Here is a 20,336-nt window from a genome sequence, read left to right as displayed (position 1 = left end):
AAAAAAAATGCCATGAACAGAGATACAAAAAAAACGCGTGGGCCTGTGGAAAGAAAAAACAAAGGACTCGCCACAGCAAAAAAAAAAGAAAAAAAAGAAAAAAAAAACAAAAAAAAAAACCAAAAAACGAGCACTCGCCACAGAAAAAAAACAACAAGCCCGAAATTACAATTATTTTATTCAAAAAACTCATGGTTCACGTTTCCTTCGATCAATGAATCCCCAACAGCGGGGAATCCGATCACTACATACTCCAATGTTTGACGAAATATTAATTGAGCATTTCAGTGATAACGTGACATCTTGAAACCTAGCTCTGTTTGGCTGGGCCCTGCTCTACTTGAAACCATACTTGATGAAATGAAGTTGGCAATATCACCTAAAGAAAGTCCAAGTAACAGTGAATAGTTCCAGAGAGTCAAGTTAACTGAGCCAATTTCAGGCAGTCCACAGGTCAGATCACGAGCGAGACGTACAACCCATGACCCTTCATAGCAACATCAACCCATGACCCTTCATAGCAACATTGCGAACGCGGTATGGCAGGGAGCTCACTGCAGCATTCAGGCCTTCCACCGAGCTGCACTGTCATCGCCTTTTGGCCTACATGATTTCTACACAGTTTTATACGTGTGGTTCGATACATCGGGTTCAAATACCATGATAATAAACCACCTCGTTGTTTGCTAATTCCTCGTCTATCCTCAAAGATCACTCAAATCATGATAAAATGAATAGTTTTGAAGAAATCTGCCGCGTGTTGTGAGAACGTCCATCGTTTTCCGTGTTCGACAAGAGGAGCGACACAACTGTACAAGCCTTACGACTACGAGTAGTAGTATGGCGAGAGTGTCCGGCCTTCGCAATGCCAGACACTCTCATTATACTCGCAGGGCTAGACCGGCACATACACGACATGTCGATCCCCATTGCAGAAATCTTTATATCCACACAGTCCAATATATGGAGCTACGATATTTGTGCAGTAGCCTATACATAGCTCTGGGTGGCAGGGCAGGGCTGTGAGTTACCGGCGTTATACGGCCTGGCCGTATAACGCCGGTGTTATACGGCCTGGCCGTATCCGGTAACTCACAGCCCGGCCCTGCCACCCAGAACTACAGTATACAGAGAAATAGCGGCTGCTTGATCAGTGTTTGTCAAGTCGGGCGAGTTCGCGTTCTACATGTAGGCCCTACTAGTGAAAACTAAACGTTGCCTCGAATTTAAACGGAGTTTTCAGCCCGAGTATTTTTGCCTTTGCCACACTCCGAGCTCCGTTCAGAGGCTAAACCCACGGGATACGTGTGTGGTTCGATACATAGCGGCCACTGCTAGCTCTGCATGGCAGGGCTGTGTGTTACCGGCGTTATACGGGAGGCCGTGTCACGCCGGTAACACACAGCCCTGCCATGCAGAACTAGAGCGCTGCGCGCTGCGTGGTATCATGGATGTAAACATCCATGGTGGTATGCAATTTTACTATGCATACCCCTACCCACACGGCGGCCGCTGTGTATCGAACCACACGTAACCGTGGGCTAGCGGCAAGCCATCGTTTTGTTGGGTTTGGGCACAGGCTGTCTATGGTTTGGGAGAGGCGGCCCTACACTTTACAGCGAGGGGATCGCTGGTTGCCGGCGTGTAGGCCTACTGTACTAGCGACGGGACCGCCGGCCGCTGGCTTACCACCTCGAGTGGACATTGGAGCGAGGGGACCGCTGGCAGCCGACGAACCACCACGAGTGTTTTGTCCACTTTTAACCAAAACTGGTAACTGTTTAATATAGAATGGGACGTGTCGGTAACTTGGACGTCCATGAGATGACATTGAAGACTAGAAGCTGAGAGTTATCGCTGAAATACCCCAAATATCTTGTCCAACATCCGAGTGTGATGATCCATAACCCTCTGGCATTAAACTGTAACAATCATGACGTTGACAATTATTCAATTTTCATGTTGTGCTTTTTCTGCGGGGTATCCCACTCTGTTTTCTTTTCTCGAACGGGCCTCTTTTTTTTCTACTGAGGTTTTTTTTTTTTTTTTTTTTGGTAACCTCGTTTTTTTTTTTTTGGTAACCTCGCTTTGGTTTTTTTCCCAAGCTGACCTCGTTTTGGTTTCTTTACAGCCTCAACGCCGGCGCGATCTCGGTCGACTTTTCAATTGTGATTCTCTTTCTTTTTTAGTCAGACCTGATGGTGGTTCGTTTTGTTTTTTGGTAGTAGTGCAAGTACTATTTGTGGTTTTGTTTTTAATCATTTCAATATTTTTTGTGTGTGTGCTTGATTTTTTTCTTTTTTTCCCTTATAATCAGCATTCATTGCACCTTTATATCAAATACACGTGTATGTGTACGTCAATAAGTATGGGAGTGTGGTATTTCCAAATTTTTGAAAAGTTTATCTTCTCATTACGGTTTAAAGAATATTTTACAATTAAGCATTACATAACATTCTGCCCTTTTTTGCAATAATACTTTTCTCGTTTATTTTCTTCCGTAATTCCATCGAATTTTTATTTCAATCAAGAAAGACGGTTGCACGTCATCTTTATCTGTACAGACACATTCAAATATTTAATGACACGTATTTTCAAATGAATGCTATTTTTATGAAAAGGTACATTAATAAAATGCGATGATATGGACGAAAGAACTTTTTCTTTGTTATTCATACACGTTTAAGACTTTTTTTAGAAAGAAAATTTGACAGTTTATTTTTACTCTATGACGATAAATATTTTTGAAACATTTGGCGCGCCGTAGTCATCTGCATACATGTAAAGATCAGATGTATTTGTAAATAAAGGAAGATCATTGATGAAAAGTAGAAAGAATAAGGGGCCTAAGATAGATCCCTGTGGTACACCCACAGAGACTTGACAAGAATCACTAAGTGCCCCATTAAATGAAACTATCTGGGTTCTTTTCTCCAAATATGATGTGAATATTTAATCATCATCAACAACAACAACACATTTACAGAGTCCAAGTATTGTTATTTTTCTTCATTTTAAATATTTAATCATCATCATCATCAATATCATCGGAGATTGAGGACCCTATGACCCTAGTTCAGGGAATCAGCCTGAGCGAGCTCCCTGCGTTCGCGAACGGTGCATCCGTGACCAGGAACGTGATTGAAACACAGTGCATGGGGCCTTGTCGATAATCAATCGGCGTCGCTGGCTGTACATGCCGAGTGTCCGCAGTGTCCGGAGTGCAACGATTTCTTGCTGCATATACGGACTGCATATTTTGTTCAGTCCCAACAATAAATACTATTCAATCTGTATTGTACTCGATACATTCTCAGTTACAAACAATTGGTATGGTAGTACATCAAAATACAAATATAACTGCAGTACAGCACAAGAAATAAACATTCACCATATTGTGTGTGCCAACAAAGCTAGTTTACTGTGTAACGGCCATTGCTACAGTTGAAAACTGAATTCCAGTCCAGGCCTGATAGCAATGACGATTGCAAACAGATCATCATCAGGTAGGGAGTTCAACATGCAGCTGCAGTAAATACACAACACTAATACAGAGAAAATTTCCAAACGTTAATATTTTCGCTGTATTTTGCTCTATTTCTACCTATTTAATTATTTAAGTTTATTCATGTATTTAATTTATGAATTTATTAAATTTTTCATCGTTAAGATCAATCGCCATCAGAAAGTAGGTAACATTCGCCGCCTGCCAAGAATTGCTCCCTACACCCGTAATGTGTATATACGTATTTTCTCCTCATATTTCCAAGCCATCGCTGGTGTTTCGAAGCTATTTGGTAAACAAGTGACCCATTTACTACGACTTTAAACCTGCAAGATAGACTTGCTCCAAGTCTGTGGGTAAATAAATATCAAAACATATAATAAATTGAAGAACTAAACATCTCAGCAGACCGTTGCGTCGATCGTGGGGTGAACGCCTTGGGCCCATAGCTAGTAACTCAGCTGCCGAGAAAGGCCAGGCGACTGGGGGGCCAGTCAGACTGAAAGATCCGTCGCTCGAGAGCTCTGGGCTCCCTGGAGCGTAGAGAGCGCCCTCGAGCGACGGATCTTTATGAGTCTAGGGGCCAGTCTACCTGCAAGACATCGGCTGGCTTATCCCGGAGACTTCTAATCAGGACTGTTAGGTGGCCCATAGACTCTAAAACGGTATATGGGTGGCCTCATTAACTTTACAGTGTGAATGGGATGGATTAATGTTACGGGCTCCAGTTTTCTCGTATGAAAGGCCGGATTACACCATCGTCGTACACCACGCCCTCTTCGGCGAGTCTTATCACCCAACGCCGAGAGCAGGAAAAATTGCTCTGGCTTGCGAGAATGGGATTACACTATAGTTAAATCAAACTGCGACTTCAGTATGTCTTCGGTGAAAAAAAAAAAAACATCAGGGTTTTCTCTCGACGGCGCGGTTGCTCATATTGCACATTTCGAGTCATTATCTGCCCTAAAAAAGTTTCGCAAAAATAGCACACAAAACATAGCAAGTAAAAGCGTCCACATATATGAGGGTAACCAAAGCGCACAATGTAGCGAACTGTGTGTATTAATGATAGAATTTGGGAAAATTCAAGCTTTGGTAGGCACGAGTATCGCAATGAAACACAATCATTTGATCGGCGCAAGGTGATCAATGCATATTTTCATGGATTTAAACCCCCAAAGTCGGACCGAATCGTGTCCAAGCGAACAAATACGTCAAATTTTGAGTCGGGGAAACTCGTGGGCGACAAATCAACAGAAGACAGAGAGCAGCTGAGCACATCACAAGCTGACAAAGATCATGGTGTCGATGTTAGTACGGGTACTCCATGCGACATAGACGACGCATCTGAACTGAGTGACGATCATCGTAATAATATCGTGCAAGCACTTCATAGGAAGGCAAAATCAACGTCAAAAGTGACTGCCTCCCCCCTAAAATGTCAAGTCTGCGCCCTGATTTTGATGAATGGGGCAGAATGTGCCCCTTTCAATGAACATGCAGAGAAAACACTGCTTATTAACATTATGATGGGATCGCCAACGGCACGAAGTTGGAGACATTGGGAAGAAAACAAGATAGACATTAAACTGGCGCCTCATGATAATAAGCCTTTATTTGCAATAAAAGCTGTTGCACTAAGTTCGAAAAGTGCAATCTCGATCCGTTGGGTTGCACGCCGCTTGTGACTACTTTCGTGTTACCAGAACATTCAGTTTCACGCACCTGAGTTCTGACACAGAAATAAATTTGAACGGCATTTCATTCAAGCATTACATGCATTCCCACTCTACTGGTAAAAGCTGCTGCAAAAGCCTGTATAGATTTGGCCAAGACATATGTTGTTGTATTCCTGCCATCAGTGTACTAACTGCAGAGAATGAGAACACATGGAGAACAGCCTTTTTTTCCCACCTTTGCACTTTTTTAATTTCGGGTGAAATCGGAATTGGAAATACAGTGCGTTTCACCGAGGTACCGCAACCCAGCGTATGAGACGGATACTTCACCTACAACACAAACGATAAGCTTAGGTATCACGACACATTTGAAAGTCACCGACTCATTGATTAATCACAGTAAACCACCTTGGGGCAGCTGCTCTGTCTGTGCTGTAAGTGTGCTGTGCTGAAAATCCAAGCTCTTATTATCATGAATATAAGAAACATTTAATTTTGATGGCACAAATCGGTTGCCATGGAAAAACATTCACAAAGTGGATCCCATATTTGCAATCACAAACATTAAATATCTTAATTGCTGAAGTTTGATAAATATCCAAGTTCCAGTGATTTTAACTTTGGCAGCCAAAATTGTTGCACTGGTAGAATTTGCCCACAAAAATTGACAGCATTTTTTATGTCAGCGCCCCAAAATTACCCTATTCTGTAAGTTTCATGAAAATCAGACCTAATGGTATTCTTTATATTATTTCTTTATATTTTATTTATTGTCGTTGTTGTTGTTGTTGTTGTTGTTGTTGTTGTTGTTGATGTTGTTGTGTGACATGTTATTTAAAAGAGGTAATCTGATTTCAGTACAGTACTGTAAGTTCCATCAGATCCCTCCAGAGTAAAGTAGCAAAGCATATACACTAACAAATCGTCACATAAACGAAAAAATATATAAAATGGAATGGTTGAAGGTCAAAGGCATTTTGCACCGTGGATGCTGCCACCATCTTCAGCATCCTTTCTTCCCTTTATTGCTCTCTCCAGCCTTTGCTAAAATTACATCGTGTAAACCGTCTGTGTACCTGGCCTTGAAGTCGGAGAAGCCATTTTTCTCCAGCAGCAGCCTGTATTCTCTAGCCGACCGTTCCTTGCCTTCGCATAGCGCAAGCATCAACATGCATCTCTGTGCCGTTTTTACTGGACCTGTTTTCTCATCATTGTACAAACTTTCAGCAATTAGAATAGCGCCACCTATGGATTCCAAAATTTCAATATTAGCATCTTGACTTGAAAGTAAATTCTATCTATCTTTACATATATATATATATATATATATATATATATATATATATATATATATATATATATATATTTGTATGTATGTATGTATGTATATATTATATAAATATATATACATACATACATACATACAAATATATATATATAATATATATATAATATATATATATATATATATATATATATATATACATATATATATCACGCTATTAACGATCGTCTTCTTTGAATATTTTGAAAAGAATAGCCTCACTATTTGTTTCTTTTACTTTTGTAATATCCTGGCATTTAGCTGGTGAGATCAAAATTTACTTGCAAACCTGAACTTCAGGTCGTCAAATCAATGATTTGTTATGGCCTTACTAACAATTGTTCGCATTCATAGTGTTGCAAAGCTTGCCCTCCCATTCTGACTGTAATCATATCCCTCATGTGTTCGGTTTAATCTGTTTCAGCTGTCAGTCGTCTTTAAATTAGTTAAGGTAAACCTAGACAGAGGATCCGTCGCTAGAGGACGCTCTAGCGAAGTTTGGAGCTTCGTCGGATTCAGATAGAACTCACCTGGTTTCAATGCAGAATGTACTTTTTGAAGAAGCCGGGAGATATTGTCATCATGCCAATTATGAAAGACCATTGAGAAGACATACATATCTGCCTCGGGCAGCTCATCCACGAAGAAGTCACCGGCCAGAAACTCCACGTCCAGCTTTCCGGCATCATCGGGTTTAAAATGGTTGGATACCTCGACAACCGGTGGCAATTCCAGAACTTTGACCGACATGCTCGGATAGGTTCGGCTCATTTCGTAGGCAAGGTTACCACTTCCCCCTGATGCACATTGGGAATATAACGGAACGTCAGTGTTTGGACGGGACGCAAAGACATAGCTGTCACTGCTGGTGTTTTATGGACAAGAGTTACATTTCAAATATGATATAAACATCTCGCTATACGGCTAACAGTGAACGATTCGACTTGTGAAAACATAGTTCCATCATATCATATTATATATTCACTAAACCACCACCAGACACAGACACAGAGACACACACAAACAAGACACGCGAATATACATACATCAATACATAAACACACAGATTTTGCACTTTATGTAATTATGTTAAACGCTCTGCTTTCCTCATCGAGCATTTTACTTTCCAAAGAGGACATCTGTATACTTATATATGATTATATATATATATATATATATTATATAATATATATATATATATATATATATATAATATATATATATATATATATATATACTTCAATACATCTATACTTCAATATATCTATATATATATATATAATCAAAGTATACAGATGTCCTCTTTGGAAGGTAAAATGCTCGTTGAGGAAAGCAAAGCGTGGTACAGTGCTTACAGTGCTTGATGCTGAGAGAGGAAGAGCGGTACAACTAATAACTAAGAGATAATATCTGTTACTTTAAGTTTTATATAAATGAACGAAAAGACAAGGAAAACTTGAAAATGATCATACAATACCAACCTCCAAAGTCACAAACGGTTTTGAATGAAGAAAGGTCAAACGCTGATACGACAGCTTTGGACGCCAGTGGCGCTAACCCATGCATACCGCCGATGAAGGTCTCCACTCTGTCTTCACCCTCGTAAATTTTCTCATAGAGCCCGCTGCTGGTAACATCAAAGGTTCTCACAAGTTGATCTTTCCCTTCTCGCACAGCGTGGTCGAGATTGGCCATCAACGGATACATAGTCATTTTGTAATGGCGGATAAATCCCCTCAATGAGGTTGTTGCGCCAACGGTGAGATACTGCGAGGTTGCTTCTGTGTTCCAATACAAAGCTAAAAGGAAAGAATGGTTACTCATAAAAAGTCGACTCTTAAATATCGTGCAGGGTGATCTTCTAACATGCCTTAGTCTCAAGCCAAGGCTTGTTAAAATATCTCGTAATGGGTGCAGTTGCTGCCATTAACATGTTAAAACAGTATAGCAAATGATAATTTAAACTTACATTAATTCCTGGCGCTCTCTCTCTCTCTCTCTCTCTCTCTCTCTCTCTCTCTCTCTCTCTCTCTCTCTCTCTCTCTCTCTCTCTCTCTCTCTCTCTCTCTCTCTCTCTCTCTCTCTCTCTCTGATGCTTGCTACTTATCCCATGTCACCCCTAAACCAGTACACCTTTTTTTAACTTTTTTAATATATACTTATATGTAGCAGGTTTTATCAACTTGATTAAACCTGCTACATATCTCGGCGAGTTAAATCACTAATAACAAAACTTAATTTAATATACAAATCAGCTGTTTATTAATTTTACACCGCTCTATGCTTCATGGGACAATTATATATTAAAGGTATACAGTCACCTGTAATCTAAATATGCCCATGTATGGTCAAAGGGGCGTTCCTTGGTATTCAAAATGCCCGTGTGAGGGTGCTGTTTTTTTTAAAAAAGCGGCCACCCGCTTAAAATCAGTTATTTGTTAGATTTTCTCTTTCTATGATAACTGTGGCAAAATTTGAACAGGTGACAGTATACCTTCAAATGCAACGGGGTTTAAAACGCCTATGAGCTGCAAGCCTAATGTCCTATATTTATTACCATTTTTATCAGGGTCGAGAGATTTACTGAGGAGATGCAGGCTGACACAGCTATTTAGAAGTCTTTCCATCGCATCGACATCCGTGGACAGTTCTGTCGCCAGTTGTACGGCTGTCTTCTCTTTTCATCATCGCTAGCCAGAGCGTCAAAGACGCCAAGCTCGCTGGCCGCGAACAGGATCTGTGAAAATTTGGATGTTAAGGGAGTCATGATGAGGAAAGATTGCTGTCACTACAGTGTACTAATTAAACGGCATTGCTCAATAAAATTTCAAGTATGGTGAAACACGGTAAAATATCAAATATAAAGTTACATGTTATTGCCTCAATGATATTTGATTGGCCCGTATATGCATATATCGACAATGACAATATAACGTAAATTTGTGATAATAGGGTTCACACATAGTAAGGGGAACCTGCAAGGCTGTGTTCACAGGCACCCGGAGAAGGCTGGAGAAGCTACAATATTTTCTCGGATTTACTTGCCCTGAATGATAACGATTGCTGGAATTGATTTGGTATCATATTTTAAGTACCCCGTCCTTAGAGGTATACTGTCACCTGTTCCAATTTTTGCTACAGTTACCATGGAAAGAAAAAATCTAACCAATCACAGATTTTAAGTGGGTGGCCGCTGCTTAAAAACAGCGCCCTCACATGGGCATTTTGAATACCAAGGAACGCCCCTTTGACCATATATGGGCATATTTTAGATTACTGGTGACTGTATACCTTTAAGGTAGAACGCGCCTCTGGGACAGATATTGGGAGTCTCAAATTTCTATAATTCTTTTCTGATCTACCACTTGTGGGGGCTCATTTTAAAGCTCTTGGAGAAAGAAAAACTTCCACCGTCTTATTTTTTTCGAAAATGTAAAATTTTATTTGTGCCCCGTAGAGTCAACACAAGGATGGTGGCCATTTTGAATTTAAAATATCGCAAAAATGTTGAGTAATTTGTATCGCTAGCTCCAAACTATGCACGGTGACCCCTGATTTTATTGTTGTTTGGTAAAATGCCCCAGATGCCCCTTCCAACTCATTTTGAAGTCCTCAAAAAAAATTTTTCTCCAGTCCATCATATTTCACACTTGTCTTCCATAGGGATACTGCTATCCGAGAGGTCGTCAAGATACATGAACAGCGTAGAGGCTCTCAGTCTTCAAAGATAACACTCGATTATTTCATACGTGTACAAGTTACATGTCACCAGGGATAGAGTTAGCAGCACAGGCGTTCTGTTTTGTGGGTAGTTTGTAAAAGTGCAGTTTATGCCACGTTCCGACGTTCTCTTCCGTAGCCTTATTACCAAGGTGTGAAACAGAATTATCCGGCCTGCAAAGAAAACTGCCCGTTCTAGTCGAAAAATAAACACAAATCCTACATTGAGTTACCTCGTTAGATGCGGAAGGATCTCTGCTGTCCAAAAAACACACTCATGTCACGATAAAATGAAAACTTTAGGAGAAACCTGTCGTGTTTTGACAAACTAGGCATTTCTGGCGTCCACCGTTGTAATAACGTAACTCATTATCATAATGGTAGGCCGTCCGCATCGCTGATTGGTCCGTGAGCAACGCCATCAACGGCATAAGACTGGGATTCACCACTTTCTATGTGCTTACACGTTGGTAACTCAATGTAGGATTTGTGTTTATTTTTCGACTTGAACGGGCAGTTTTCTTTGCAGGCCAGATAATTCTGTTTCACACCTTGGTGATAAGGCTACGGAAGAGAACGTCGTAACGTAGCATAAACTGCACTTTTACAAACTACCCACAAAACAGAACGCCTGTGGTTAGCAGGCCCTCTCTCTCTCGTGCCAGTGCTCGTGCTCTCGATAATGCCGAAACATTGTTTTCCCATACAAAACACAAGAGGCATGACTTTGGGCACACAATAGATATGAATTATAGATAAAACAATACGTCCTATCGTAAAACATCGATGCAGCTCTTGGCCTTTGATGAACACGTCACTAATACACGTTGCAAACCCATCACGTGAACTTCTCATGTTTATTCATCAGGTATTATTTTCATTATTGTAATATCATTCAAACACGTGTTGCGTCAAAACTTCGTAAACATCATGGTAAAAGGGAATTAGCTTCTTTTGGCATAATACCACTTATATATTGTTTGTGGATTTGCATGCTAATCGATGTTTACAATTGAGCTCTTTTTGGTCGATGACCATCTGGTGCGTTAACCTTCATGACGACATTAACGACCTTCGTAACACTGCCCGTCTTTCAATCAATACGTCCCGCATTGTAATTCAAAATATACTGACGTTTTAAAAGCCATACAGAAATTAAAAAGAAATTGTAAACTTACAATTACTAACGAATCTAGAATACGTATAAATTATATAACACTAAGAAATGCATTATTAATATTCAATACCACCGCTATCGACTTACTCTTACATATATAGATGGATAGTAATATGGCGCCTTTCTTTACAATTGAACACGATCTAACATATAGCCATGTCGTACTGCTAAACTATCACGCTTGCCACATGTGGAGCAGAATGCGCGAAACACCAGGCATCACTTCACGCTTGTCTTTAATGGAGTTCTATATATTTTTCTTCTATGAATTTGACTTTGTTGTGTGTACCGGTACTTGTTCGTTGTCTATCTGTGCTGTTTGCGTTTCTCATAATGAGTGTATCATTATGGAACTTTTTACATATGCAAACCCACCTGTTGTACAATGAACAGTCCCATTCCCGCCAAACTCTCACTCCTGATGATTGTCTAGTGCATGAAACAGTCCGTAAAGTAACCGCTTCAAGCTCTACGGTTCCCAGTTTTATTGCCCTACAGAAATACAATGGGCACTATACTTTGCTTGCATTGGCAACGGAAAGGCTTTTCGTATTATGACTACGATGTAGATTATGGCTTGGTAATATTGTTCTCATAGCATTTATAATTTGCATGTTTCGTTTATGTAATATTTTATTTGCTGGCTTTCATTTAGCAATTTTGTAGTTTTAATTGCCCTCTCTCTATCATCATTTTCACGTTTTTAAGAGCTGTCTGTCAAATCTTGAATATTTTGTTTCACCATTTCTGAATGGTAATCAAATTAAAAAAAATAAATTATCCATCCATATGGCGTTCTACTCCCATAATTGTTAAAGGGGAAGCTAAAAATAGATCGTCATGAATTTCTGTCCGATTGCAGCGTAGCGTATGAACCTAAAAATACCAGTTTCACTCTGGACCAGTTGTTAAGGCTTATGTAATTTATAGAAGCTGGTACAACCCTGAAAAATAGCCGACACATTTGATGAACAGCTGGTCATATTTGACCACCAGGCATACTGATAACGGTTTCTTCGCCGTAGCTCCTGTCACAGCGAGTCGTACAAAAATGTGTATTTCTTGAGACTTCGAGGAAGTTAAGTTCATACACGCCTTTGTTTTCATGTATGTGGTTGACAGTACTGCACACTGTTGCTTGTAGAGAGTAACAATAGTTGCCAGGCATTTTACACGACAGACAGGGTCGTTGCACCGTTGGGACGACTACCAGTATGTCTGCACTACTCGTAAACAAGTAAAGTTTCCCTTGACACAACATAGTGGAGCAGTTTCATGCGATTAGAGCTCACCTTTATGATTGTGAAAAGTGTTCAATAGATACACAAATTTGAACAATCTTTGTTAAACTGTAATTTTTGTGTGACTTTTTGTTCAATATTGGTCCATTATGATACTTCGAATCAGCATTTATTTATTTTTTAACCAATCCCTTTAGTCTAACGCTCTTTCAAATCCCCTCGACGAATATTAATTGATTTCAAGTCCCCTTTAATTCCCACTGTTGAGCTATTTGTGAATCAGCCGACAGGTATGTAATCTGAAAAGTCAACCATCACCAGAAAATTGAACTAATCGTGGTCCTGAATTTGAAGCGTAAAATTTTCAGTCTCTGTCTCAAAATTTGTGAAAACGTGTGAATGCCTTACTTTACCTGGGACCTTAGAAATCCAGTTATGGTGTCAAAAACTCCAGCAGCGGTCAGGTTAACGTTGCGATCGTCCATTTTAGTATCGCTGTGTCGCACAGGTGCTTAGAGAGGGTTGTTTGACTTGATGGAGGCGAACCAATCATACGTTAGAGACCGTGGTATAAATGAAGGATTGTGGGTAGAAATTACCGGATACAATAATAATAAATGATAAATGAAAAATTTATATAGCGCCATATATCCAAAAGGACTGCCCATGGGCGCTTTACAAAACAACAAAGTCTTTGCATGTATGATTGTAAGCCTTAGTGTACAAATAAGTTTTCAGGGTTTTTTTAACTCCCAATGGACGTAGACTCTTCAAGTTGCTGCCGAAGACAATTCCATAGCCTTGGTGCTATACAGCAAAATGCGCGATAGAGAAGTGCATCTAGAAACGACCAACAGATATTTATTTCCAGATCGGAGATGTCGATTTGGGTTGGTAGATGCTTAACAGGTCACTAATGTATGGCGGAGAATTACCGTGTAAGGCACGAAAAGTAAGCAGCAAAATTTGTATTCAATCCGCTGAATGAGAAGAAGCACATAAGTGTCGCAGTACTTGTGTCCACTTAATGTCACAGTATTTCTTAAAAGTTTGTAGATAAAACCGCATGCATATTTGTGTACATGTTACACTTAGGGGTGGTCCATTTGGTTTCTGGCGAATGGACGCTGGAGGATTTTTGAAATAAGATTTTTGCTTCCCATTTATAGGGCAAAACATTGTTTGCCAAGCAGACAGAGAAAAAATTGCTTGGAGGAAGCCTGTAAAAATATTATTGCCATGTACACGGAGACAGCAAATTGTGTCTTCAGTGGTCTCTGGAGCTGCTGCCTATGGCGGTTAATTATGACCAAGCTTTTATAGACTGGTTGAAGTAATTAATCTGCTGCATAGGATATATGGTATGAGTGGGTCAGTGGAAAGATACAAACAGAAACCTGAATGTGCATGGATGTGTACTTGTATTCTGGTTATTTGCAAAGTGTTTACAAATGCATCACTGCTAAGCGTCAAATAATGCATTGTTAATGTTTGTTAAAGACCAGTTCGATACGAAAATGTGTGCCAAAGTTTAACATTTAGCCTGATACGATTGGAACTAATTTGGGATAATTGTCTTTTCCTATTTTTCAAACTTCTCAAAAGTGTTAAGTGCCGTGTAGCTGAATGTTGCAATATTGCAAATTACTCATAAATACAAGTGTGTAATGTAAAAAGAAAAGCAGATGAGATTAATTTGTAGATTAAATCGACATTCTTCACCATCCAATTATCCCAAAATAGTTCCAATCGTGTTAATTTTTTCTCTTGGGCCGATTTTTATCGCAAAAGAAAGTACTGGTAATGCCAGTGACATATATATGTTGTATGTAATTTGATAAAATATTTAATTAAGAAAACGAAACTTTTCAGCTTATATTTCAGATGTCTAATTTGCATAAATCAAACATGGCTGCCAGCAGTCTGACAAAATAACATTGTTGGCCATATATCACATGTTAAACAGGCTAAAACAAGTGATTTTATAGTCTAACATTACTTATTGGCACAGGGAATTATTTGGAGATATAATGTCTAACATTGGAACTTTGATAATTTGCATAAATCCAAGATGGCTTGTTACATTCCCACAAATAACATTTCCCCCTGAAAATCACGTCATTTACAAGCTATTTCTGGGAGTTATAACTCAAAGTACATTTCTTTGGCATGGAAAAACGATTATGGAAGTACAATGTTTACATAAACATTTTAATAATTTGCATAAATCCAATATGGCAGTCAAAATTCTTACAAATGACATTATGTATTAAAACAAGCTATTTCAGTGATTTTAAGTTGTATATATTTCTTGGGCATAAAGGAACTCTTTTGAAGTTCATGTTTTACAAAAGCGCTATGATGATGTGCATAAATCCAACATGGCTGCCAATTAATGCTCCAATGCTTAATAATTTCTAATATGAATAAGGTTTTGGGTGTATTTTTAGCACTAGGAATCTATCAAAAAGGAATTGAAGTCCTTGGATATTTATTTTTAAAAATATGGAAACTATTCTATAAACCTATTTATAATAACGACCCATATAAAACTGAAAGTCTATTTTAATAGGTTTCTGGGGCATCTGAATGTGTTAAAATACTTTACGATGTCCGGGGGCATCCATATATCTCGGACGTGTCTGAGCTAATTCCTTTCAAACTTGGTAGAAAGATAATACACAATGGCATACATATGTTTGTCCATTTTTTATGTGGCACGCATAATTTGCATAATGAGTGATTTTTGAAAAAAAGCTGTTTCGTAAGAGACTGCTTGAAATTTGATGTAACCACAGGGTCCGGCGAGCAATATTCGTCTAGAAATTATGAATATGATCAATAAATGTCTTGTATTAAACGTTTTTTTCATTATACAAGCCTTACCTGTGTCTAGTGTGTGCCTATTACTTTACCCTAGCTATCTGTGGATAGTATTTCAAAGAAAACAGTCTATATCTGTTAATTGCCCTCCCTAATCCCCTTCATTAATTTGTTCTGCCGATCGCCAACGCGGGGGCTTATCGCCCTGACCAAATACCTCGTTAGCAGCTCATAAGGTAGTAGCTGCTAACGAGGTATTTGGTCAGGGCGATAAGCCCCCGCGTTGGCGATCGGCAGAACAAATTAATGAAGGGGATTAGGGAGGGCAATTAACAGATATAGACTGTTTTCTTTGAAATACTATCCACAGATAGCTAGGGTAAAGTAATAGGCACACACTAGACACAGGTAAGGCTTGTATAATGAAAAAAAACGTTTAATACAAGACATTTATTGATCATATTCATAATTTCTAGACGAATATTGCTCGCCGGACCCTGTGATGAAACTTTGTTAAGATGTTGTTCACACAGAGTCTTATAGCATACAAATACATTTGTCAGTAGTGCGTCAATATATTGCTTATTTGCATATTTTAATGATTTTTCATTATTCCGGTAATATGTCAAGAAATACTGTCTCAAATTGATAAACTTGGTAATATATCAAGAAATACTGTCTCAAATTTGATAAAACTTGGTACAGATGTTCATATACCAGAGCTGTAACTGTGTGCAACTTTGAAAGACATTTAACAGGATCATGTCAATTAATAGCTAATTTGCATATTTCATGAATGTTTGTAATAAGGGTGATATGTCAAGAAATACCTACTCAAATTTTATGAAACGTTGTACAGATGTTGATATACCAGAGGTGTAGCAGTGTACAAAGACATTAATACTCCCAAAGCTTCAGAGATTAAAACGTTTATTTGAAGGAATGTTTTAACACTCCGGTATTGTCAATTTTGTAAAACTAGGTCTTGTACTTTTGAAACAATATAGTTTGCGGTATGTCACTGCGCTCAGTTTTTGCATACTATCTCATGATCGTCATTTTGTGTGCTCTTCGGCAGGAGCAATTGATCTGGCCAGAGTTAGATTCACTCAAGTCGGCTCAGACTGATAAATCCAAAAAGTTCACTGATGCATTTAAAAATGAACCAATTGCCTCTGGAATATGGCTCTACAAACTGCTGATAATAGGAGTGTCGAACATCTGAGAGGAGAACTGCGCTGTATGCGTACATCCCTAATAAATATGTGGCTATATGATAATATTTGTTTTGGGGGGCACTTGAAAAATTTTGATCATATAGATGGGGTACTAAAAAAATTGTTTGAGGGTATGAGTGGGGGATCTGAAAAATTATTTCAAACGCGATTCCCCAGTCCAGCCCCCTCACCATTATTTGTGAACGCAGCCTTAGTGCAGCGACAACCGTTTGGTGTGCAGAATCTATTGAATCAGTCCTGTTGAGGGACTGTGATTGAATCATTGCAGAATGTATTCTTACATTCGTCAACTTCCATTGTCTGGACAGTCTGGGATTACTTCAATTTCTGTGTTGACTTTGTCGTGCGGAACAATGCGATAAATATCTTCCTAACAATAAGCCGTGGAATTCTAAAGCCGTGCACTCCGTGATCAACAAGAAGAGATTACACCATGGTGGGGAAAAATAAAGAAAGAGTAAAAGCAGTTCGAAAGGTAGTATCGCTTTCCAGACCTCGTTCGCTTCGCTGACGCAATTTACACAATCAAAGTAAAGTGCGCCGCTGGCGGTAGGGACAGACATGTCGACGAGCGAAGCGACCGCAGCTCGTCGCGAAGCGATTCGATTGCTAAATCAGACTCCCCACCGCTTGCGGCGCACCGTACTACAGTTATTATGCCAGAGTGATTAGTTACAATAATACAACAGTATTGCCAAACTGTCTATATAGAACAATCATAGTTATGCGAACGATCTAAATTCGTTCTGCATCAGATCTGTCAGGATAAATCCAACCCGTCAAGGGCATCTGGTTTCGATACAATATTTCCGCGAGTGCACAAATCTTGTGCTAATCAACTGGCAAACATTTTCTCTACCATTTTCGATATTCTCTTTATGGTAAAGGTCGTGTATTATTCCTGTTCAAACAAATCTAGCGTCTCCGCAGTGAATGATCTCCGACCAGTAACTTTGATTTCAGCAGTAATGAAAGTTTGTGAGCGCGTTGTCCTTACTCGACTTATATAATGCTATCGTTTATCCCAATCGATTTGCTTATAGGTAACACGGGAGTACTGATGATGCAATTTTATTGGTTCTCCACAATCTGTACTCACATCTTGACCATGCTGGTAAATCTGTCCATCTTATGTTCTTTGATTTCTCAGTTGCCTTCAATACCATTCGGCCCCATCTGTCAGTTCAGAAATTACACTAGAATGAATGTCCCCAAAAATGATCGCCTGCATTAATCTATGACTGTCTAACAAAAAGGTAGCAATGTGTTCGATTAGGCTACATTACATCAAATATTATCAGTTCTAATACCTGGACACCTAAGGAGAAGTTCTTTCACCATTTGTATTCACTTTATACACCACAGACTATGACTGCCGTAGCTGTACTGAGACCCGCCCGCGTGTCAAGTTTGCAGACTATACCAGTGTGGTTGGCAAGATCAGCCAACTTGACAATCATACACACTGTCTTCCTGACCTTGACCGTTTTGTACATTATTTCACGAAAAGTTATCTTCATCTTCATGTGGGAAAGAAAATGTTAATTGATAAGATAAGATTGATAATTGATGTTAGGCGAAATGCAACAAAGCCATGCCCAGTTGAAATATATGGCGCTGAAGTTGAGAGAACGTACACATATTACTCTTACTCGGTTACAAGATTTCATTGGAGTTCGTTGATGATTTGGATTCCACCATTAGGAAAGGTAACAGTTGTATGTATTGTTCACGTAAATTAAGATAATTTTGCATTAGTCCTATGCAACTTTCTATATTTTACAATGTTATCATTTGGCTTATTGTCTGTTAGGAGACGGAATTTCACGTTATGATCAGGGGAGATTGGTGAAAATCGTTAAGAAAGCCAGTAAAACCACTAGTGAATCCATGGAAGTAGAAGGAGACTGGTTAATCAACGGAGAGACTCTCTCCCTCCTACCTCCATGGTCAGATCCCAGTTATCTAGTCAAGACTTGCATGGCAGGCGCCTTATCAACAAATCTTTTGGACATTTGTGGAGCTTTACAAATGATAGGTACAACGTAGAACTGGAAAACGCTCTCATTCCGTCGGATTATCAAACATGATAAATATCTCGGGGCACATACTTTCATAGGAAGGAGCCACGAGGGCATGATAAATAAATCTGTAAACCATGTACTACATGGAATGTGCCTGTCAAAACTAAGGAATTTTACGAGAAGCATTATTCATCCTGTCTTCATTAATTTGCTACCTTACCTTTGAAGAATGAATGTCTGAATGCCTTCGGACAAATTATTTCATCCTCGCAATGAGGAGCCGTGACAGTCGAACTTTGAAAATGTTATTCTCTAATTTAATTCGTTAACAACGTGGTCCATCAAGGATTGAGTTGACCATTCAACAACCATCCAAAAAACACCAAACCAGAACTAGGTGTGTATATAAGAAACAGTCTCACTAAATTATCCAGATGTGTCAAACCTATGATCGATGACAATGTAATTTAAGACCTGTGTCTGTTAATGGTCTTTCACATCAATGCAGCAGGATATTGGCATATGGCTTATTGGCATATATATTGCTTATTGGCATATATTGGTTATTGGCATTTGGTTATATGATTGTTCTCTCGAATCAAAACTTTGACTATTGCTCATTATTTGCTGGAAAAAGCATTATATCACTATTTTTCCATTACGAAGATCACAAGAAAGTTTTATAAAAGCGGTCTGAAAGATTTAAAAGGTGTCAAGGCAAACCTGTGTTGACAGAAATGATATTACCTTGTGTACCAGTCCTAGGGGATAAAAGCAAACCTCCGCATATTTAGCCAGCATTGTGCAATTTGCGAAAAAGATGACGTTCTAAGACGTTGGGTAGTTCATAATAAGGCAGTTGAACCAACAAAAATATTTATAAGAACAATAAACAATTACATGGGAAAAGTCAAAGCTAAAACTTTCTGCCGAAGAGACAAGCGAGGAAGATCAGAAGCGTACAAAACTACATACAACCACTATAACCGCACGCAGGAAACTTAGAACTTAGATATTGCAGGAAACGTTTTGAACCGTGCCAATTGATAATACCTTAATCTACTTCTTCCTAAAGATAAATACCTTGATATCAATTATTTCTATGAAGAAACTGTATTGCAAGATCTTTTAATCACTATAGACATTTTGAAAGCTTGTTGACACATCACTTCCAACTATCGATTGAATTTCAAATCAGAGACCAGGATCACAGCTCATCCTAAATATTTTATTCGACACACTACCATCTATTGAGTAATTAATATAGATGAACATTTCTTTTGTCAGTTACGGTTATACTATTGCATTTAAAAACTTAACAGTAGACATGATGATTGTCACACTACTTCCCAGAAAGATGAACTTTGGAGGCTCGAGAACGCCGTGCCCATTTAGCAGGTATAACAAAAAGAACCATGATCTCGTGACATAGTTGCACATTACGTATGCGTGGAACTGTGTCCCTATTGTTGCTCGACTTCCTAGAAAAGATAAACGTTGGGGATTATTTATAGGGAGGGCGCGGCACCCTTTCAGCTGAGATAACACACATTAGATCGTGGCATCACGATTCCTTTGACTCGTCTTTGAGTCATTCTTCACCGT

The 20,336-nt window shown here is 39.1% G+C and overlaps 1 protein-coding gene across 2 annotated transcripts; it reads right to left on the bottom strand.

The window, feature by feature from the left end:
* Nucleotides 1–5,095: 5,095 nt before the first annotated feature.
* LOC139138786 (acetylserotonin O-methyltransferase-like) lies at nt 5,096–13,216 on the bottom strand. Of its 2 annotated transcripts, none has more exons than XM_070707314.1 (5): nt 13,060–13,216; nt 9,066–9,245; nt 7,990–8,307; nt 7,039–7,305; nt 5,096–6,429 (listed from the first exon to the last, which is right to left on the bottom strand). In XM_070707314.1, the coding sequence occupies exons 2-5, from the start codon at nt 9,133–9,135 to the stop codon at nt 6,188–6,190; spliced, it is 897 nt and encodes a 298-aa protein (XP_070563415.1). In that variant the 5' UTR covers nt 9,136–9,245; nt 13,060–13,216; the 3' UTR covers nt 5,096–6,187. The 2 variants fall into 2 exon arrangements, with proteins under 2 accessions (XP_070563415.1, XP_070563416.1); XM_070707315.1 differs by lacking the exon at nt 13,060–13,216 and adding an exon at nt 10,462–10,604.
* Between the last annotated feature and the right edge of the window lie 7,120 nt (nt 13,217–20,336).

This window comes from Ptychodera flava, chromosome 8 (assembly GCF_041260155.1).
Source record: "Ptychodera flava strain L36383 chromosome 8, AS_Pfla_20210202, whole genome shotgun sequence".
NCBI lineage: Eukaryota > Metazoa > Hemichordata > Enteropneusta > Ptychoderidae > Ptychodera > Ptychodera flava.
Note: the sequence above shows the minus strand (reverse complement) of the source record. Positions and strands in the feature narration are given on the sequence as shown.